General features: G+C 39.2%; 1 protein-coding gene across 2 annotated transcripts in view; it reads right to left on the bottom strand.

The window, feature by feature from the left end:
- Positions 1-2,550: 2,550 nt before the first annotated feature.
- gad1b (glutamate decarboxylase 1b) overlaps positions 2,551-24,262 on the bottom strand; it is a 57,032-nt gene continuing 35,320 nt past the window's right edge. For both annotated transcript variants that reach the window (XM_020509740.2, XM_048598851.1), the window contains exons 13-16: positions 21,554-21,703; positions 9,508-9,615; positions 8,957-9,046; positions 2,551-2,724 (exon numbers count right to left, since the gene is read on the bottom strand). In XM_020509740.2, the coding sequence (XP_020365329.1) occupies positions 2,551-2,724; positions 8,957-9,046; positions 9,508-9,615; positions 21,554-21,703 (522 nt within the window). The remainder of the gene's footprint in view (positions 2,725-8,956; positions 9,047-9,507; positions 9,616-21,553; positions 21,704-24,262) is intronic.

Below are 24,262 nucleotides of genomic sequence, written 5' to 3'. Positions count from 1 at the left end.
TTAGGAAAGCTAATAGAATCATTTATTGCAAGGATAATTGAATACAAAAGTATGAGATTATGTTGCAGTTATACAGCACATCAGTGAGACCACGTCTGGAGTACTGTGTACAGTTCTGGTCACCTTATTTAAGAAGGGGTGTATATGTGTCGGAAGCAGTTCAGGGAACGTTTACTAGATTAATATCTGGAATTGACTGGTTTTCTTGTGCGAACAAGGTGGACAGGCAAAGCTCATAGCCACTGGAGTTTAGAAAAGTAAGAGGCTACTTGATTAAAACATGAGAAATGAAGTGGCCATGACAGGTTGCAGGGGGAGATCTTTCCTCTTGTGGGAGAATCTAGAACTAGGGGTCACTATGTACAAATAAGAAGTCACCCATTTAGAACAGTGATGAGACGACAACTTTTCTCTCCTAGAAATGAGTGTCTTTGGAATTCTCTTCCTGACAAGGTGGTCAAAGCAGAAGCTTTCACTAATTGTTAAGGCCAAGATGGAAAGATTTTTGGCAGATAAAGGAATATAAGTTTATCAGGAGTAGGTGGGAATGTGAATTTGAGGTTGCAATCAGATCAGCCATGATCTTATTAAATGACGGAGCAAGGCTTGAGGTACAGAAGGCCTACTCTGCTCCTTATTCATAAACCTATAAAACTGTAATATCCCTATGCTGTACTGCACTAAAACTTTAAAAGTACATTGCTGTGATTCAACACAAAATTGTTAAAACATGGTATTTTCTTAACTAAAGGTAAATTCACCTCTGAAAATACCATTATAAACATCCAAGTCTATGGATTTAAACGTGTAGAGGTTTGGTATTCTCACCTCAGTTTTATCCCAAAAGTTTCAGGGAAGAAATGACTTTCAACTTTCTTTTTATATTTTATGACTGTGAAAGCAAAATAAGAGGGTGGAGTCTGAAATGTCAGTTCATGTAGCAAGGAAACTAAACATTTCCTAAAAGTAATCCATTTTTACAATAATGTTTTACTGTAGTATATAATAAAACACCAAATCTGTTGTGGCAATATCTGACAATGTTTTTTCCACTTTATTTTTTTATTCTACACAACGGGTAGGTAGAATATTCATTGTATACAGATAACACTGTCCCAAAAACACATGTATCAGCTTTTGAATTGAAAATTAGCTCTTAGTGACAAGTAAGCTATCTTTAGCTCAGTTATTAGGAATAGATTAACTCAAACTAGACCAAACTCATTCAAATTTACATCCAGATTAAAATCACCAACTTTGCTCTTGCCCAACAGACCATCACAAATTAAAAGCTTGAATCAACTTCTTTGGAAATAATACTCTGAAATACACCGTATTTGTACAAGTCCAAACATTTTGACTGAGTAAAATGATAAAATTGCTTTCAACCACAATAGGTCTTGCTGGGTCCATCCCACTCATAGAACTCAGATCAAGGACAAGATTTTATGATGCTGCAACATCCTTTTTCCCTGGGCACTATTTGTAGGTCTTTGTTGAGCTACAACCACAAGCATATTTTCTGCATTTGGACTTCTGTCTTAAAAAAATTCCAACACTAAACAGACTAACTGTATGCTATTAGCATATCTAGTTAACATATCTGAAAATCCAAGAAAATCCAGTGAAGGCTTTTACAATTTTTACGTAAAATCTTGGTTTACAGGTATATATAATGTTCAATATGTGTAGCAATATATTTCACTTGTCACTTTAAAGGCTGCATAATTGTCCAGACTAAATAGAAATACTATTGCCACTATTATTTCGCTGTATTCTTTGGCTCACATATACACTAAAATACCATAAACATCATTTAGAACTCCTTTGATAGTATATAAATAAAGATACAGTACATACAAATTGAAGAAAATACTAGACACCTCTGTAAGACAGTAAATTTCTGGATATAAATAAGCAAATATTCTGTAATATACCTACATTTTTAAACAGTTCTGTTACTGTAAAACTATTACATTTATTTCTCTTCACAAAAAAATCAGTTAACATTAATATACACAATCTACACAAAATGAATACGTTTCTAGAAAGACATTTAATTACATCTGTCACAGAATTATGCAACTCTTACCCCAGAATCACAACTAAGGGGGCAACGTACTCAGAATAAAATGTGGTGCTCACACTCAATAATTTTACATTGTGACAAAAAGCACCGATACACAGTATAGCTACGAGAAAGGTTTCTGCACGGTCTAAGTAAGTCTACAATTATAGAATTACATGTACCTCTATGGGTTAAATTCACTGCACATTGTCCACAGTACTCACAGATCAGAGATTGCTGAGCTCTTTCAACAAAACATACATGCTGAGGCGCACTTGTTAAGTATAATATGTATTTAGAGATTGTATCTCTTAAATAATTACTTCTAATAAATATTCATTGGACAAAGAATGGGTTTACAGATTGCCTGACAGTACTGCAATGTGTTGCACAGATCTTTAAACAAAACACATTTGTTGTACATGGTAACCAGTTTTGGGAGAAAACATTGATGGCAACAGTAAGTAAATCAAGTTAACGTGTTACAAATCCTGCCCCAGTCGTTCTATCTCATCAATGAGGAAGTCAATGTCTGATTTTGTTGCAGCTGGGTTTGAGATGACCATGCGAAAGAAGTTAGCTTTATCTCCTTGAGGCTGATATCCAACCATTGTAGTGCCACATTCCATCATCTGTGCCTTTATTTTTGGTGCAATCTAATACAAAAAAAGGGGACAATGGTTCTTAAAGTTCTCTTGATGGAGAACGTCGTTCAAAAGAAGCATGAACAAAAAGCTATCCACCAATTGATGCTGAATTATTTCAAAGTGAAATGGTAAAACACAAAGGTAAAAATAAACAAGGATTTTTTTCATTCTATTTGCAGACAATGTCACTAAACAATTTTGGATTTTAATTTTATTTAAAAAATTTTTTAAAATGTAATTTTTCTCTCAAATAATTTGTTAATCATCTGCAAAATGTTTTCACTGTGAAAGGTTTTAATATACAACCTTGTTCTCACTACAAAATCAAACAACCCACTTTATCAATGATCTGTAAATGACATGGAACACATACTTTTACACAAATGGGAAATCTTCATTTAATGTCTGCACGTTCTTCAAGGTGACACAATGGTGCGATGCATTGGTTCTTTATTTGCATCATTATAACTCACTCCTAAAAAGGATTATTCATTGCAGTTGGATATTCTCAGTAGGAAACTGACCTGATGGTCAGTTAAGACATATGATTAGAGGCTATCCAAATCAAATGTAAATTTGAAAAAAAACTGAAACACATTTAGTTATTCAACTGTTGGTGTAATTTAAACACAATGCAGCAAGTTTTTTATGTAAGATAGTAGTTTCTGAGAATCACTTTTACAGGCGCTTTGATTCAATGTTTCTTTTCAAATGCAGTTTCTAAAATGAAAAGAGCATTTGCCCAGCAGTTGTTTTCTACCAAGATTTACTTCAGCATAATCACGAAACTCCATTTGTGGAGCAGTCAGATTTGGAAATAAAGAGGCCATATGTATGTGGAAATGGGAAGGGAGTGGCCTGACATTTATTGGCTTGGCAAGTAGTTAAAATAGGGAGCCCATTTTATTCTGACTGAGAGACTGGCAATTATTGACAAGCAGGAAGGGCTGCAGTAGAAGGTTACAGCTAAGGACAGGAGGGGAAGAAATGACAGGGAGAGAAATCATGGGAATTTGTCATCTAATTATAGAGTATTAGATTATGGGGGTGGGGGATGGGATTGCAGTGATGGATTCTCGGGATAGAATCACGGCAACGGTAAGATCACAACAAGGATGAGATCACACAGGGTCAGTGCTGGGAAGCTTTGATTGTAGGGAGTTTGTCTGATTGCAAGGTGTCAGATCATGAGAGTGTAATATTGAAAGACAGTCAGATTATAGGCAAATCAGATATGGTAGAATTAGATCTTGGTGATAAAGTTTGTCAGATCACAGGATAAAACCTGAATGAATGGGGACCAGACTACAGGAGAATCAGGTGGACTTCGAACACTAAGTGGATCAGGGCACAGTCAGGCATCATATTAAAGGAAAGTCAAAGTTCATGGGGTCAGATCACGTGCAGTACAAGCTCTTTAATATATTTAAGTTACTTACCTTTCTTCCTCAAAAGCAAGGTACTACAGCTTTGCCTGTAAAGTCACCCGACTATAAACTAGGGTAGGCATGTTCCATCTAGCTTGTACCACCATTCAACGCGATCATGTCTAATCCTTTGTCTCAACACCAAGCTCCCACTCTCTCCTCAAACCCTTAGAAACTTCTAGCCTCTAGAAATCTAATTCTTTCTTAACTATGTTACGTGACCTGTCTTCCATAGCCTTCTCTGTAGTAAAGAATTCCACAGCATTACCACCCTCTCAGTGAAGACATTTCTCCTCATTTCAGTCCACATATCCTGAGACCATGACCCTTGTTCTGGACCTCCCATCCAGCCAAGGAAAATCATCCCAGCATGCAGTCTGTCTAGCCGTGTTGTATAGGAGTTGGGTCATCATGTTGCAGCTGTACAGGACATTGGTGAGGCCACTTTTGGAATACAGCGTACAGTTCTGGTCGCCCTGCTATAGGAAGGATGTGGTTAAGCTGGAAAGGGTACAGAAAAATATTACCACAATGTTGCTGGGAGTGGTGGGTTTGAGTAACAAGGAGAGGCTCAATAGGCTGGGACTTTGTTGCCTGGAGTATCGGAGGCTGAGGGGTGACCTAACAGAAGTTTATAAAATCATGAGGGGCATTGATAAGTTGAATAACCAAAGCCTTTTCCCCAAGGTAGGGGTGTCCAAAACTAGAGGACACAGGTTTAAGGTGAATAGGGAAAGATTTAAAAAGGACCAGAGGGACAACATTTTCTCACAGAGGGTGGTGCGTGTATGGAATGAACCACCAGAGGTAGTGGTAGAGGTGGGTACAATTACAACATTTAGAAGAATTTGGACTGATACATGAATAGGAAAGGTTAGAGGGATATGGGCCAAATGCAAGCAAATGGGACGAGTTCAGTTTAGGTTACCTGGTCAGCATGGATGAGTTGGACCAAAGAGTCTGTTTCCATGCTATATTTTTATGACTGTCAGAACTTTATATGTTTCAAAGAGATGCCCTCTCATTCTTCTAAACTCCACTGAATACAAGCCAGTTGACTTAATTTATCCTCATACAAGAAACTTGACATCTCAGGAATCAGAGATAACAAGGTGCAGGGCTGGATGAACACAGCAGGCCAAGCAGCATCATAGGAGCAGACAGGCTGACGTTTCGGGCCTAGATCCTTCATCAGAAAAGCTATCTCTCATCTCAGGAATCAGTCTGGTGAACATTCACTGCACTCTTTCTATGGCAAATATACATTTTCTTAGTTAAAGAGACCAAAACTACACACAATACTTCATGTATAATTGCAGACAAAACCCTCTTGCAATGACCCCATAACTACTGGTACACCTACATGCCATGACCACTGTACATCTTGTCCCTTTGTAAAGTCAACAGTTTCCAATCTATCACCATCAAAATAATACTTTGCCATTCTGTTTTTTCTACTTAAGTGGACAATTTCACACTTACACAAGTTATACTGCATCAGCCATGTGTTTGCCCACTCACTCAAGTTGCCTAAGTCACCTAAAGCCTCTTTACATCCTGTTCACCACTCAGACTCCCATCTGGTTTTGTGTCATCAGAAAATTTTGAAATATTAAACTTAATTCTCTCATCCAAATTGTTGATATATATTCTGTATAACTGAGACGAAAACCATGATCCCTGTCCTACTCCAGCTGTCACCACTTTTCAATTCAAAATGACCCATTTAGTCCACTCCGTTTCTTGCCTGATAACCAATTCTCAATCCATGCCAGTATATTACCATAAATTCCATATGCTTTGACTTTGCACACTAATCTCTTATGTGGGACTTTGTCAAAACCTTTCTGAAAACCCAAATACACCATATTCACTGATTCTCCCCCATTCATTCTACTAGTTATATCCTCAAAAAACTCCAGTTGTTTGTTAAACATGATTTCCTATTCATAAGTTCAAGCTGACATTATACAATCCTGTTCATATTTATAAGTGTCCCTTTACCATATCCTTTCTAATGGAGTCCAGCATTTTTCTTACTACTGATGTTAGATTAACTGGTGTATTATTTCCAATTGTCCCCCTTCCCCCTTTTTGAAACACTCAGCTTACATTTACCATGCTGCAATCTGTCAGGACTGTTCCAGAGCTACAAAATTTTTGAAGATGACAATCAATGCATCCACTTTTTCCATGGCTACTTCTTATAAGTACCCTGGAATGTAGAGTATTAGGTGATGGGCATTTATCATCTTTCAGTCTCATTAATTTCTCCAGCTCTATTTTTCCTACTAATATTATTTCATTAAATTCTCCTTCCCTATAGACTCCTTGATCTGTGAAGCTAGGACTAATATAGTTATACCGTCATAGTGTCATACAGCACAGAAGCAGATCCTTTGGTCCAACTTGTCCACCACAACCAAATATCCTAATCTTCCCAAATCCCATTTGGCCCATATTCTTGTAAAGCCCATTCATATACTCATCCAGAAGCCTTTTAAATGTTGTTATTGTACCCATCTCCATCACTTCCTCTGGTAGCTCACCCTCTGCATGAACAAGTTGCCCCTCAAGTCCTTTATAAATCTTTCTCTTCTCACTTTAAATATATGCCCTCTAGTTTTGAACTCCTCGACCCTAGGAAAAAGACCTTGGCTATTCACCATATCCATGTTCTTCATGGTTTTATAATTATAATTATTGTCTATAGGTTTTATAATTATAGTTGTTTAATTACTTTTTCATTTATTTTTCTCCATTATCAATTATTCCAGACAATTATTTCAGACTATAAGGAGACCACATTTGTTTACACTAATCTTTTTCCTTTTACATATGCTTATAGATACTTCTAAAGTTTGCTGTTACTTTTCTTGTAAGTTTATGCTCATACTCTTTCTTTAACCCTCTTAATCAACCTCTTGGTCCTCTTTTGCTGAATTTTAACTTGCTCCTAGTCACCAGGCTTGCTACTTTTTCTAGCAACTTTATATGGCTGTTCTTTGAACTAATATCATCCTTAATTTCTTTTGTTAACAATGGTTTGGCCACTTTTCCTATAATTGTTGCAATGCATACATTTGTTGCTTAAACATTAGCAAATGTCTGTCCCCTGATATGCTCTATAATAATGTTACCCAATCTATCACAGACAAGTGACTCCTCATTCCTGTATAGTTTCCTTTATTTTGATGTAGGATCTTGGTTTCAGATCAGACTGCTTTACCTTCCACCCTATATGCTCCCCACCTCCAAAACAGTGGATAAGAATGATGATGAGTTTTATCTATTTTAAGCACATTACACTAAGGGTCCCAAATTTACTGTTTAATTGCTGAGGATGGCTGTACATTTTGTTGAAGGCTTTTCGTTCGCCTGTGTGATCTGTAATGTCCTGTTATGTCTTGTAACAGCTGCACACAGTTAAAGTCCCTTCTATTAACATGGAGAAACTAGCACACCAGCCCATGCCAATGGGATTAAAGCAGTCAATGTCCATGGGGAACTGAGAAGATTAACGTTAATAACTAATAAGCATGTAATAGCTACCCAGAGACTAGAGGTCATTAATTAGATGCATATAACAGCACACAATTCCCATCCCTGTGACTGTGCCTAGCATCTACTTTTGTTGCATTTTACTGAATTTGAGCTTTACGGCATTGAATTCCAACTGTTTTACTTTATAGGAAAGAAAAGCTCTTCTGATAGATTCCAAACAGTGATAAAATTATTGTTGCTGATAATTTTCTTTAACATTGCTCTATGCATTCTTTTTATGGATGATGATAATCTGTTTAGTTTGACACTGAATTTCATACTGGTTCCGTCCATTTTCAAATGTAAAAGATCTTTAGCCCTTCATTGGGGAAGTATAGTTGCCAACAAAATATTAAAAGTTGCATAGCAAAATGTTCTGAGCACTGCCCTGATTCCCTTAGAAAATAAACTCATATCTTCAGCACTTCCACACAATTATGAGATAATGGAATGATCAGAACAGAGGGAATCAATTTGGTTCAGTACACCAGAGTGTTTTGCGAGAACTATTTAATTAATTCCACCCCATTGCTTTTATCCCAAATCCCTATAAAAGGTTCCCTCTTTTGAATGTTGCTACCTGTTGTCACCTACTCTGACGTAGCAGTTTAAATCACAACAACTCACTACGTAAATATTGTTTCCTCATGCCACCTCCAGTTCTTTTGCCAATCAACTTCAATCTGTCCCTTCTGGTTACTGATCCTCCCATAACTGGAAACAGTTTTTCTTTGGTTATTGCATCAGAAAATTAGCATTCATAAATTTCAACATCTTTTTCAACTTAACTCTGCTTATTTCTTTGTTAACCCAACTCTCAAAATCTGAAATTTTGTCTAAACTTAATGATTTTATTTATTCAGTAATTTCGATTAATGTTGGAAAAATCAATGCCTCAAGTGAACACTTGTCCACTGCCCCTTCAGCACAAGCCCTTAATCGCCCCTATGACATGACTTTTGGTCAGCTTTAGATAGTTTTCTTTCAGTTGGAAGGACATGTAACTGATGGCATTACCACAGCAATCTAAAAATGATAAACAAAGGTTTATTGTCAGCTCTTGTACTGGAGCCTTGTTCAAGAAATAGACATGTATTGGTATGGGACAACAAAAAGGATAACGCTCAGAGTTACAACAAGCACACTGACATTTTAACATGAAAATGTGAATTAAGTTGACAAACAGACATTTTATTTGCATACATTAGAAGTGTCTATTTTAAAGAATTACTGTTTGAAATAAATATTTTGAAAAATTTTCAGAATTCTACCTTGCCAAGTTTTTCCTTTCTCTCCTCACAGTCTGGCATATTTCGGAAACTTGGTGGAATGTACCAGAAACAAACATTAGTGTGCTCCGGCTGCAGGAGAAATAAGCAATGATAAACTGAAGAAAATGTCTTGCCTTAATATTTGTTTATAATATTGTCAGTATAAACACATTGAACCTAAAATTCCAACAACAATATTAAACTGAAGTAGAATAAGATTATCAGAGTTATGTTCTTTCTAAATATACCTGGCACAATCTTCTGAACAGCCTTTGTTGGTTGACCACAGAAATACAGGTACCAAAGACTAGGGAGGCTGTGGATGTAAAACCTGAGGAAGAGGGCCTTTTTTGAAAATGGAATGATTGAAGGAGGAAATGCCGGAAGGCTAGGGCCAAGTATTTTAAAGAGGACCATTGTTTATAGAATAGAAATTGTGGGGGTTGACAGTAACTACTTTTCATTAAACAAAATGGGAAGGAAGAAGGCAGGTAATGGCAGTTACAAATATAAAGGAGGAATTGGTGGAAAGCAATTGAATATACACTTACTTCTGCATCGAATACCATTTGATATCCATCCCTCTTTCTAATTTTGTTGTAGAAGTACATTGCCAGGTCCAGGCACTTGTTAATTTGGTTTTCAAATCCTACTGTGCCCTATAATGAATTGTATAGCAAATGGATTAAATATTAACTCATTATTCAGGGAGAACTTTAAAACCATTTTTAATAATCCAATGTGCATGAAGCAAGTGCTTATAAATTACAAAAAGATTCCATTACCAGCAATAATACTTCAAAAGCACCAAATACATTATCTATCTAAAGTGGATAGTGTAGTACTCATCCAATGTGAAGAACTTGCAACAATTTTTTAATGGAAATGGTACTCTTACTAGTTTAGGATAGATTCACCTTTGAACCAATAAATTATTTATCTATAGCACCCGTCTCATAAAGAAATATCTTGCAGTAAGTTTGTCAGGGAAATAAGTGGACAGAGGCTGGAGGGAGAAAAGAAGTGAGGCAAGGTGGGGGAAAACCAATGAAGGAGATAGTGACCTTAAAGGATGAACTAAACCAGTATGAGGCTGTGAAATGATAGAAGAGGAAGAATGGAGTGTAGGTGAGATAGGAGTTCAATCAAAAATAAAACAGGAAGCTGGCAATGGACAGAAGTTATTGGGTCAAAGGATAGGAGACGGAGGAAGATGAACAAATATCTTTAATTGTGGAAATGAAAACGTAAAATTAAACCCTTGTATTAACTCTCCAAACTAGAAATGAAGATTGCATTGCAGATATAATTGAGTGTGGTTGGTTTAAAAAAAAGGTCAGAGTTTCAAGGGAAATAATGATAAAGTTTGAGATCCAGTTGGTTGCAAAGTGCATTAAATTCATGGATTTGGAGCCAAAGGAACTGGAGGAGTTTTGGGGGCTGTACAGTAGATTAGGAGATTAACTGGGATCTATAGGGACAAATTTGTAAAAAGAAGTTCTGATTTCAAGTAGTCCTATTGCAGTTGCAAAGAACAGATATGTTTCATTAAAACTCTGGCTTTGATGAGGCATTTCTTCTGTGGTAATGTAAAACATTGATGCCACAAGATTTAAGCAGATAATTGACATTCAAATGTTAGGAAAATTAAAAATGTTAATACTTTGTGTATTTGCACAACAGTAGGGACAGACTAAACAAAGAGGCATCACTCTAAAATATCATGACGTTTTCATGAGTACAGGTCGTGAAAATCTCAGTAGGATTAATCTAGTGTCTTCCCAACCACAGACACTGATAATGTACAATTACTATATGAAACAAACCCACATTTTATATCATTCCTAAATTTGTGTGCAACTTTAAACCTGTCTGCCCAGCATAATTAAAATGGTAGGCTGGGGTTTCCCTTTCTGTTCTCAATGTACTTGTGGTCATTTGTATTTGAACTGCCATTTTGGGGGCAGAGAGCTTTACTGTTTGCCAGAGGCAAAGACTCTTTCATTTTTAAACCTGGGATCAGACCACATAACTTAGCACCCTGTATGATTTCAACTATCAAAAATGCCAGTTATGCCAAATGCTGGATCTCCCCAGTGAAAATTGCTACCAACTACCACCTTAACACACAGAAGTCGAGGTATGATGAAATAATTTATTTTTGTATGATTTCTTTCTGAGACAGAAAGCCACAGGGACACTCTCCAAGCCCCACAAAGAAACATTATTATCTCCGGGGTCCATACTTCCCAAGCGTGATCATCTCATTCCTATTCTAGCTCCATTGAGGATTTTATTGCAAAGGAATGTTCTCTCATGTCCTTAACAGCAATCTCCACTCATTGAACTTCTTGTCATTCCTACCAGTTTCAGGCAGAAGTCCTAGTCAGGTTGTCCACTATAGGTCATAGCGTACAAGTCAGCCTGATGAATTAGACAACTCTTTCTCCAGGCATGAAAAGATTATGTTTTTGGATATACTTGGGCAATCAGTCAGTTTCCCCTGAATTTCAGCAATGGATTTCAATTTCATACTAGCAGTCAGCCTCAAAGTTTTTTTTAACCACAAATGCATATTTTATTTGTCTTACAACTGGGCTCAAGGAATTGACAAACTAACACAGGCAGTGTTACGAAGAAATGTGGGAGTTTAATACATGCCCATTCTGAGCAAACACAATGTGGTGCATGATTAAAGAAAATGAGCTTCCAATAGAGAAATGAAATATAAAGCTGGTTTCAAGTCAGAAGTTGTGACATTTTAAACTCTTCAAATATATGGGCTGCAGTGAAGGAATTTGGTATGAGTGAAACATAGGTGCAAGAACAGAAGAAGGAGGAACCTGCCCTGAAGCTGCCTAAGAGCAAATACATCGTGAAAACAGGGACCAGCCCCTGGCCTGATCTTAAGAAGCATTATCAGAAAAGGTCCTTGAAAAATTCCAAATATTTATATCATCACTAAACTAAAGTTTATATGCCCACACAACTGTGCTGTATCAAACCCTGAGTTCAGCAAAGATTTCAGAGCAACAACTAATTGGTATAGTCGCTTTATGGATCATAAATGTCCACTGTTTTGGCAGAAGACCAAGATTGGTCAGAAACTACCAAAGGACCACAATGCCAAAATGAATAGTTTCCAGTGGCAAAAGCATGAGATCACATTATGTCACATCAGCAAGGTGGATGAAATATGTATGAATTTCAGTTTCCCCAACAATCAAACTGCAAAGTAGAAAGATTCAAAACAGTTCTTGCGCAAAGCACAGGACAAGATTCACAGTGGTACTAGCCTGGATGGCCCTCAGAACAAAGTTAAAGCCTGTGATAATTTTCAAATGTAAATCCATGTGGAAAATCAAACCCTTTGTGGCAGATTTTTGTGCATGTCCATGACAATGATTGGATGGATGAGGACAAAGTAAAGATACAGATCAGTAATGTGCGGAATAAGTGTCTTTGTGGCCTATGTAGAAAAGTGTTGTTTAGTGTGAGACACGTTCGATCCATATGAACAATGAAATCAAAAGACACCTGTGAAGAAATAACATCCACTTTGAAGTTATGCTAGGAGGTCTCACACCCATAGTTCAACCTCTTGGTGCATCATTCAGTGATAATGATCGCACCAAATAGAATTGGTGGATAGTTTATGGAGGAAAAGCCTTTACAAAGAGTGGAAATATGCAATCTGCCCTGCTTGATGTTTTGTACCATTGTATCATCAAAACTGTCATCAGATTGTTCAGAAAATGTGGAAGTCCAACTCAATGGACACAAGAAAATATGATTTGTTGTGGAGGGATATTTCTGAAACAGAAAGCACTGTATCTGATCCAGAGTGGGATCCTTGTGATTATATAAACTCTATCCATTTGATGTCAAAGACAATGACAATGGCAGGTTTTAAAAGATTCTTTTATGGTTAAAGATATTTCTGTGCAATTAAATTATTCAATAAACTGTTCCACATTAATATGAGTTACCAATAGTTTTTTCTTACATTTCAAAATTATGACCGCCCAGACCTACACTGGTGGTTCACATTTTATACTGGGCATTAAAATTTTTACAGTTTTTGAAATGATTCTTGAGACTTCAAAGGTCAGCTTGTATAGCATTACATACAGGAAATGTAGACATGGAAATTAAGGTCTTTCAGGGCTCATGCTGTGGTGAGGGGATTGGGAGGTGGGATGTGGATCTGGATGTGGATGTTCTCCACACCCCTAAGTCTCTATGCAACACTTCAGAACTTTAGCTTTAAAAGTAAGCATTAGCAACAATGTTCATATGTTATATAGTTTATTTATTGTTTAGTCATGTGAATTGCCTGATGGTAATAGGTACATTACTAACATGCAGGCTGGAATCCCCCTTCCTTCATGCCAAGAGTTATGTAGAGGAGATGGTGAGGGTGTGCAAAAAACAAAGAACAAAAGAACAAAGAAAATTACAGCACAGGAACAGGCCCTTCGGCCCTCCAAGCCTGCGCCGATCCAGATCCTCTATCTAAACCTGTCACCTATTTTCCAAGGATCTGTATCCCTCTGCTCCCTGCCCATTCATGTATCTGTGTAGATACATCTTAAATGACGCTTTCGTGCCCACCTCTACCACCTCCGCTGGCAACGTGTTCCAGGCACCCACCGCCCTCTGCGTAAAGAACCTTCCACGCATATCTCCCTTAAACTTTTCCCCTCTCACGTTGAAATCGTGACCCCTAGTAATTGAGTACCCCACCCTGGGAAAAAGCTTCTTGCTATCCACCCTGTCTATACCTCTCATGATTTTGTAGACCTCAATCAGGTCCCCCCTCAACCTCTGTCTTTCTAATGTAAATAATCATAATCTACTCTACCTCTTTTCATAGCTAGCGCCCTCCATACCAGGCAACATCCTGGTGAACCTCCTCTGCACCCTCTCCAAAGCATCCACATCCTTTTGGTAATGTGGCGACCAGAACTGTACGCAGTATTCCAAATGTGGTTGAACTAAAGTCCTATACAACTGCAACATGACCTGCCAACTCTTGTACTCAGTACCCCGTCCGATGAATCAAAGCATGCCGTATGCCTTCTTGACCACTCTATCGACCTGCGTTGCCACCTTTCAGGGTACAATGGACCTGAACACCCAGATCTCTCTGTGCATCAATTTTCCCCAGGGCTTTTCCATTTACCGGCCATTTATTTCCATTTATTGCCCATCCCTAATTGCCCAGACAAATGTTAAGAGTCAACAACATTGCTGTGGGTCTAGAGTCACAATGCCAGCCAGACCAGGTAAGGATGGAGGTTTACATAGAAAAGAGAACAATACAGGACAGGAACAGGCCCTTTAGCCCATGATGTTGGGCCGAAAAGGCAGCAAGGCTGGGGATGTTGGAATTTTAATGAGGTAAGTAGGTGTCGGGTGGTCTATGTGCCCATCCTCAAGCCAACTGAGGCTGCTAAGTGATCTCCTATTTCAGCATCCTGTGCCCTATGGAGTATTCCCACAATGATGATCACCTCCCCGCTTCTTTTCCTAAGTCCCCTGACCAGCCAAAAATGTCTATCTCATAGCCCCACCCCACTTACAGTCCAGTCTCCTACAACAATCCTTATGAGGGATTGGCTGCAATCCATCTGTGACTACCGCTTCCAACAGAGCTATTGGAACTGGAAAATGGCTACCTATCTCTAAAGCTGGCAGTTCTGGTAGGTGAGATTTCCTCCCAGATGGGGCAGAAGCCATGGCTTAGGCCAGTTAGCAGCCATCAAGTCAAACCTTTCCTCTCCTTTTTTAGTTGTAGGGTGGAAGGGGGTGAGTGGTGGGACCGTGACCTCCACTAAAATTCTCGCACCTGGTTTTGCTGACTGTACAGTGTCAATAAAAAAATCCTTAATAAACAATCCAAAATCAATGGTCCTGCACACATTCCCCATCTCAAAATTTCAAGCACATTTTGAATGAATCTACTTCAACCGTTGCAGACTTGTGTTTTAATTTACTATACAGTATTATTCTGTATTGTTATTAATTAATGTGAAAGTTCCTTTATTTGATAGTGTTTAAGCACATACCACCTTTACTTAACACACACTGTAATCCTTGTTAAATTCATGGAATAGGATGAATGAAGAACATTTATAAGGCTTTCTAAAAACATTGAATTATTAAACATAGTTGAATAAATGCAATAACAAGAACTCGAAGTTCAAACTGTAAACTTCAGCCACTCCATCAGAAGCTTGCAACATGAGAATAAATTTTCCCATTACGAGTTTAGAAGAGAGAAGATTGTACAATAGTTTATATTAGCACTTATTACATTATTATTGTATTGTGTTAGCACTTGCCAATATCATGCTCCATACAAGCCCTAGTTCTAGTTTGAAGTAGCAGTGATAAAGTGTGTCTTTTTTGGATATGAGCAAACCTGTGAAAGCTGATGGTAGCTGTTGTGAAAGGACTTCATCTGCAGCCTCAACCAGAGTGTAAGGAAAAGCAAGGAAACTGCTCGTGTCATTCATGCTTTGTCCAATCTCTTGACAAACCACAATGTTAGCTAGCGTTAATGCAATAATCTTCAGAAGATGATTAGCCTTTTTCTCATGTTTTCTTAGTACAAATTTATCTACAAAGATCAAGTGGTCTTAATAAAGTCTATTAGTCACTTCACACCTGTCTGTGCCTGTTCCCCACCCACTCCCCAAGACAGACCTCAGAAAGTCCCTCACTTTCCAAGTCTTCTGCTAAGATTCTTTTTAACACGGCAGTCTACATTTGTCTGCCACCATCTAAACCCATAAAGTTGAAAGAAGCCACAGAAATAGACTTACAACTTTAAGGGGTAGATCTTGACTTTGTGTAATAGTATAAAATCAGCGACAACTAGTCAGAAGCCCATCTCTCCCGAATCAAAGCAATGGAAGTAAAAATGGGGAAAGATGTAAAGCAGGCACCAGACTCACTGTTACCCTCTGCATACAGCAGCACAGGATATCTCAATGTGATTCAGCCACATGTACATGTACAAAATTCACTAGAAGCACCATATTCTCTTTACCTACGATTATCTGATTACTATTTTTTTTGCTGGCAACATGATCCAAATGCACTGAAAAATGTAGCTGGGTACTTCGTTAATTTGGTGTGAAAGTACTGTCACAATCATGAACAAAGCAGGAAAATCCCCGTCGACCTCTGACGATAGACATTAAGTGGCATATAATAACTCATATGGTTGCCTGCCATTTGTTTGTCAGTAGCCTCACCACCTCTCCCTGTCCTGCCTCCACAAAAAATGGCCCAGGAGCAGGAAGGAGCCAGGGAATCTGCAGCTGACTCTGGAGATGTGACAGCTCTGTGGCACTTGTTCAGATTTAGCAAATTGAGGCCCTTGACTCAATTTCAGATGGGCTTCAGGCCACAAGCATAAGGGTTCTGTGTGGCATGAAATACATTCTTCTTCCCTACCATTAGCAGTAAAGCAATGAAGGACAGTTTTCGCTCCTCCACACTGCCCAAATAGAGTGGATTCTGGAGAAGGTAACTATCGTCGGTTAATAGCAATTACATTCTGCCAAGTGTAAGATTCACTGGTTCACAAATTCAGAAAGAGCTGAGACCTCTTCTTTAGACTAACAGTTTGGCAATCCTGATCAAAGCAACCTGGAAAGGATGCACCTGGTGAAATGTGCTGTGCAGGTGATATATAATTGCTGTTACATAGTTTTCAGAGGCGTAGATTTAATATAAAGGGCTTATTGTTTTGCAATTCCCAGAAAAAAAATGTAAAACTTGCAAATAACACAGAGGGTCTCACAGATCTTGCATACCTTAAAAGAGGCACGTTCATTTCCAATTATTACTGATTTTCATGGTTTTAAGGAATCAAGGCTGGACAAAGGCACAACACCAACTTTCATTAAATACATTCAGTATGTTGGTTGTTGGACAAATTGCAGCAAAAGAGAGCTGTGGGACTTTCATAAAATCCTAAGGGCTGAATCTTAAGGTGATTTGGCTAAGAACAAGTTGCACTGGATTTGGTGGAATGATTGTCATCATAAGGCCAAAAGAGTTTTCTCGCCATTTCTTAACAAACCCACCATATTATTCGGCATTTCAGCACTTATGGTGAGTATCACGTGCAATTTTGCCCCATCTTACTACATGCCATTCCTGGAAGAACTTATTGCTTACTGGAGACTCCGGAATTGACCATCATCCCTTGCACCTGTGCCATATTTAAAAGATTGTTGTGCACCCAGCCAAATGCTGTAAATCTGGAGCTGCTCTGCAAGGTTCCTGACATTTTGTCGTGGACACGGCAGATCAGGGGGAAGTCAAAGCGCAACTTTGTGGGCATCATCCTGGAGGTTCTGCTGGAGGGGCTGGTATAAAGGTGGGACTTCCTTATCCCTCACGACCAACAGCGGAGACCACCTAGATCAGAGCAGTATCAACTGTCTGGAGGAATGCTCAGTAGTATAGGAAGAAGTTCAGTGTCCTACTCCATTCCATCATCATCTCTCCAATACCTCACACTCACTCTAACTCTGCTACTGGACCCATCTCCCACAAAGCTCATGCTCTACCACTCTTTCACGACTTTCTACAATGCTTTCCCCCAATCACTAAATGAATCCTAACCTTTGATTTCTCTAGCCCCGCAAAACCTGTACACTGCTACTCACTCTCCACCTGCACCAACAGTAATTGCTGGTCCATCCACTTTCGTCTCCTGTAATACCTGCCTCTCTCTCATTCCAGGAACATAAACAACCCATCATAGGGCAGAAAGGATCAAGGCAGCTGGCGTGCTGCCCGTCATTCACCTCCTCGCCCCTTACTAGCAGAGGATCCTCAGTCTGACAGTCCTGAGAGGACCTGGACTGGCATTAGAGGCTGCTTTAAACTCACTGTGCTAGGAACCCCTGAGAGAAGGCTATTCACCTTGACTGAACTGAGGCCTGGTGACAACGTGGCAAGCTTCCTGGCTTTATGTCTGCATTAACTAGGTCATACAATGGTAAGATGAGCCTGGTATATCTGAAGCAGAGGGGTCAATATGTAAAAAGGCAAGGCAAGCAAGCCATGGGTACTGTGAGCATCCAGATAGGCTCAGAGTGAATGAGCTTTATGAGAGCAAGCAAAGAGCCCGGAGATGCAGCCTGGTCCAGTCTATGAGCTGGGTCCGTCTCGCTGAGCACACAGTATTCTTGCTGGAGTATTACAATGATAGTTGCCAGTGCCTTCTGAGGTGCAGCAGCGAAGAGCAGAATCATCTATAAGTGGATCAGAAATGTACCAACAGGGATCATAGAAGCTGGCACGTGTTGGGTGTCAATATTGTGCATGTGACCAGACCCATGGAGCATGCCAGAAATGTTCGTGCCCATTGTCCAACATGAAGATCTTTTTGTGCAAATGCAAGTTGAACCTGCCAAGAAATTGCTCTGGTTTCGAAGTTGAGTTTTCCTGACTCCTCTAGTTCCAGGTTATGCAAGTATTATCTTTACCAGGTGCAAAGCACACAGGGATAAGGTGACATCAGCCTCAGCAGAAGAACTATTGGATCCTGACTTGACTTTTAAAACCTGCAGAGCATCACACCTACAAGCAGCTATAGGAAAGAGCCTCTCCTTCTGTGCAGCATGTGTCAAGCCAACTGCAGGAATTTAGTAAGTGTAACACCACATGCTTTTACTCCAATACAGGCCACCCAGCAGCTTCCAACAGTACAACATGGAACTACCCCAATTCAGCCACTGGGTAGGAAGAACACCTTGTCTTTCAATTCAGATTCTCTCAACAAGACTAACTTTACAGGTTTGGACAGAACTGGCATACAGTTGGGGAAAACAATACCAATCACGCTCTTTGGAAATCCAATGTCCAGTTTGAACCCAACAGAAAAGTGCTCACCAGTTCACTTTGTTATGCACAATAACAGGTCAACAGGCCAATTCCCTTATGTGATGAGAGAAGCTTCCTATAAAACACACTGGACATGCAACATGAACCTACTTCTTCCCAGAACTTTTACATCAGGATAGGAAGGACATCACAATCCCAAGACAGTCAAAATTGCTTTTGAACCTAGGAGGAGCACCAGAAGAAAGTCAGACAGTGGCACCAAGCCAACCACAGTGACCAGACATTACAATAATTGAGGACAAGAAATAAACTATTCTAAGTTGCTGAAGTTCATCTGTTTATTTCCGTTGTCTTGTAACAGTTTGTAGCTGTAAAAATATGTGATTAATGTGTTGTGTTTGTTTAGATGGCTGTCCAGAGGATGTGAATGTTGTGGATTCTTGGTTGAACTGTAGTATTCATGAAGCTGAGAAGCCTGACTCTGAAGAAAGATGTTCCAAATATGATGGCTCTGGATGACCCAACTATGAGCTGAGGATTCTCCTCAGCAGCTTCTTGTTGCTGCTGGTAATATTCACCTCCTTCCTCATTGCTTTCTGTCACCTTGCTTTTATGTTATAAAAGTCCCCTTTCCAAAGGAAAATCTTGGAGCATGTACCTCTCAGCTGCAACCTAAATTATTGTTCAGCTGTCTAATACATTATGCCATCAGAGCTACTGAGACACTTTAAATCTACTTTTCATATGTGAACAATGTGTTCAATTCTGGTAGCTAAAAAATATTGTATTGTATCTTGGAATGCTGGAGAATCACACAGTTGGCATCAGTTGTGGTTAACTGTAATTTATCACCCAGCAACCAGGTACATATTTGCTTTCCATCTTTGAATAGTTCGATTCTTAACAGAATGATTCAAAAAGAAAATTAACATTTACATGCATGATGTGGTATGGGTGATCATATAGTAGCTGCATGTTGAGGAAATTATTCATTTTCTTGAAATGTATTGTACTTAATTGATAAAAAGAGCAAATGATCAATCTAAGGTCCCTTGAAGCTTTGAGAATCTTGTCACTAAAGGATCCTATAGGCTTTAATTCTGATGCCAGGAAATCCAACAGAGTTACTTGCATGACAAAGTAAAGTCCAGTCACTTTCCATGCTTTAAAAATTGTGAAATTTCTCTCATCAGTTATTCTAGATACTTCAACTCCCATCCCAAATACCTTTGCATCCTGTGACCAGTATCTCATACTTCTTGTTCCAGAACTGTCTTCTCTATTCCACCTTGATATCCAATAACTACTTCACACCAGCAATTTCTTCACAATGCGCATGCATCTGCCGAACTCAGCCCAGTGCCTCCACATTCTAAGACTTCCTTCTACCAATTTCATACTATTCCCGGAATGCCTCTGCCTTGAAAGTTATCCTCCTACAACTTCCAATTCCAAGCAGCTCTTTCCCTTTATTGTCAAACCTTTACATCCCTCTATTTGTTTGCGCTCCTAACTACTTGCTCCCACAGTTATAAAACTGTTGGACCAGCCTCTCAATACTATAACTTCTTTTCATTTTTCTCTGTATTCTAGATTTTGAAAAACAATTAACTCTTTTAAACAGTGGGCAGAGGTCCCAGAGTTTATGACAGTTATGGTTGCTGTAATCCTTTACGTTTTCTCTCCTGTTTTTGGCACAAGGTTCATCCACCTTGCTCTTGATCAGAGAAGCTCAGAAGAATATAGGCTCCATGTTTTCTATCCAGATGTCATCACAAAACGTTGAAGTAAAAGTTTTACACCCTCCTGATTGTTTAAACTCAGACTGTGGATTACTGTAAAGATTTTTAAGGCAATTGGGATTCTAAAATAAATCATGTAGATTTATGTTGTTAAAAAATTGTAACTACATTATTTTAAAAATTGTACTAGTAGCTGTTTAATGATTAAATATTTAGATCTTCACAGTCATATACATTAAGGGTGATGAACCCCACCTTTAATTTCACTGTCAAGGTGCAGGAAGCAATTTCTGGTACTTGTGCACATAACCATCAGATAGTCAATTCCACTACAGCAAATATTTCCAATGTTCTGCAGTGCTGTAACTAGACCACATTTGTTACCAAGGCAACCTCTTCTGATACTATGCTGCAAACCTGTAAGAGATGATTTTCCAGAATGTTCTGTTTGGTACTGGCAGTCTTTACAGAAGCACCATCCAATGGTGATATTGTCATTTTAATAAGAAAAATATATATACCTGCAAACAACATATGACCCAGGTTAATGCATAGCTCACTTTTAACCATAACTGAAACTAAAATCAAAAGTTCAATTCAGGAAACATGGCAATATGTCTTCGAAATAATTTAAAACTTAATGGTTCGAAACAGAAATCTGCCTCTAGTTATAGCCAAAACTTCAGGGGTTAGAAATCCTAACCAGTGTTCCCCAATCCAAATCTATTCAAATATTCATTAATTCATAAGCACAGAGCCAAAATTCCTACCTTTCATACTTTGCGCGGATGTAGCTCAGCAAGTTACATCTTTCATTTATCTAACTTCTCATTTGTTGCATATTGGGATTTTGGCCTTCTCTTTTCCAAGGACTAGCTGGTCAGTTTTAGTTCAAACTATCCACCCAACCATTAAGTCAGACAACCAGGTATGTGTAACATGTCAAGCTGGTAATAAAAGACTTCAGCCCAGGTTACTGTACCTTCGCCTTCCACATCAACCAAAACTTGAAAATGTCCACGTGACGGCCACACTGTATTGCCTTATCTCCTGTGTCGTAGGAAACATCGTACTGCTTATCTTGCTGGAACAAGTAGCCTGCACACATCTGATTGCAGCCTTGGAGAATACCCTGCGAACAAAATATAACTTATTTTACTCCATATTGCCATAACAAAAATGTAATCATTCAGAATGCTATGCATTTAGTTTTTGTTAGGTTAGATTGAAGAAAGTAGAAGGTTTAAAAATAATAAGAGGAAGAAAAATAAAACAGGTAAAACTCAGGTAAAGCTCAGGCTATTAAGGGACAAATGACAAGATATCTAGATCAGGATCATTTGTAAAATATATCCATTATTGTTTCTTTTCGTTCATTATAATTATCTCCAGTTGATGTGTTCATCTTTATCTCTTGAACGTAATCTTCCAAAGGCAGACTATTCAGAGAAATTGTGGAAGCAAACAAGACCAAGGTCATTATTATCTTTTGAGAACTTTCTTGTGAAACAAGGGACTTCGCTGTTTAACACTGTTCCAGACCAAAAGACTGTAAGATGTAAGAGCTGAAGGTGGCCATTTGGTCCATCAAGTCTGCTCCACCATGCAATGAAATCATGGCTGATCTAATAACCCTCAACACCACTTTCCTGCCTTATTCACAAAGCTATCAATTCCCTTACTGATTGAAAATCTGGTTACATCAGCAATAAATACACTCAACCACACAGCCTATAGAGCCTTCTGCGAGAAAGAATTCCGCTGACTCACTACTGTATGAGAGAACAAACTCTTCCTTATCTCTTTCTTAAATAGGTAACTCCTAACTCTGAGATTATACCCTCAGGTCCTAGATTGTCCCATAAGGGGACCAACATCTCCACATCTACCCTGTTAAATCTCCTTAGTATCTTAATGTTTCATTTTTCCAAACTCCAATAGGTACAGACTCAACCTACTTAATTGGTCCTCACAAATAAAGTCCTCTGTACCCAGGATCAAACTAGTGAACCTTTGCTGGACTGCGTACAATAACAGTATATCTTACCTAGATAAAAGGAGCAAAACAGTTCACAGTATTCCAGGTGTCTTGGATAGCTTTAGCAAGATGTCTGTATGTTAATACTCCAGTCCCTTCAAAATAAAGATCTTCCTTATTACCTGTTGAACCTAAATGCTAGCTTTTTGTGATTGATGCATAAAGAACGCCAAATCTGACTGTGCTGCAGCTGCCTGCAGTCTTTCTCCATTTAAATAGTATTGAGCTCTTATATTCATCCTGCCAAATTGTATAACCTCAAATTTTTCCACAATATATTCCATCTGCCAAGCTTTCACCCACTCACTCAACCTGTTTATATCCCTGTGAAGACTTTTTGTGTCATCTTGACTACTTGCCTTCCCACCTACATTGGTGTCACACACAAACTTAGTGACAGTACATTCCGTTCCATAATCCAAGTTATTAATAAGTATTGTAAATAATTGTGGTCCCGGTACTGATCACTGTGGGACTCCACTAGTTATCCATCGCTATCCTGAAATGTCCCTATTTATCCAACTTCTACTAGTCTTCCACGAGTTAGCCAATCCCCTAACCGTGTTAATATACTACCCCCAATACCACAGACTCATCTTATTTAGTAGTTTAATGTTATCTCATTAAATGCTTTTGCAAATCCGTTCTCCTTTATCTATCCTACTCGTTACTTCTTCAAAGAACTGTAATAAACTTGTCGGGCAATGATTTCAACTTCATGAATTCATGCTAACTCTGCTTAATTACATTATGTATTTCTAAATGCTCTACTAATACATCCTTTAGAATAGATGCTAACATTTTCACAATGACAAAAATGTTAAGCTAATGGCCTATAGTTACCGAGACAACAAGGTGCAGGGCTGGATGAACACAGCAGGCCAAGCAGCATCATAGGAGCAGAGAGGCTGACGTTTCGGGCCTAGACCCTTCATCAGAAAAGGGGGAGGGGAAGGGGGTTTTGAAATAAATAAGGAGAGAGTGGGAGGCGGATAGAAGAGGGATAGAGGAGAGGATAGGTGGAGAGGAAACAAACAGGTCGAAGAGGCGGGGATGGAGCCAGGAAAGGTGAGTGTAGGTAGGGAGTTAGGAAGGGGATAGGTCAGTCCAGGGAGGATGGACAGGTCAAGGGGGCGGGATGAGGTTGGTCGGTAGGAGATGGAGGTGCGGCTTGAGGTGGGAGGAGGGGATAGGTGAGAGGAAGAACAGGTTAGGGAGGCAGGGACGAGCTGGACTGGTTTTGGGATGCGGTAGGGGGAGGGGAGATTTTGAAACTTGTGAAATCCACATTGATACCATTGGGCTGCAGGGTTCCCAAGCGGAATATGAGTTGCTGTTCCTGCAACCTTCGGGTGGCATCGTTGTGGCACTGCAGGAGGCCCAGGATGGACATGTTGTCTGAGGAATGGGAGGGGGAGTTGAAATGGTTCGCGACTGGGAGGTGCAGTTGTTTGTTGCGAACCGAGCGTAGGTGTTCTGCAAAGCGGTCCCCGAGTCTCCGCTTGGTTTCCCCGATGTAGAGGAAGCCACACCGGGTACAGCGGATGCAGTATACCACATTGGCAGATGTGCAGGTGAACATCTGCTTGATGTGGAAAGTCTTCTTGGGGCCTGGGATGGGGGTGAGGGAGGAGGTATGGGGGCAGGTGTAGC

This window comes from Rhincodon typus, chromosome 7 (assembly GCF_021869965.1).
Source record: "Rhincodon typus isolate 14 chromosome 7, sRhiTyp1.1, whole genome shotgun sequence".
In the NCBI taxonomy this organism is placed as follows: Eukaryota; Metazoa; Chordata; class Chondrichthyes; order Orectolobiformes; family Rhincodontidae; genus Rhincodon; species Rhincodon typus.
This window is presented reverse-complemented; position numbering and strand designations above follow the sequence as displayed.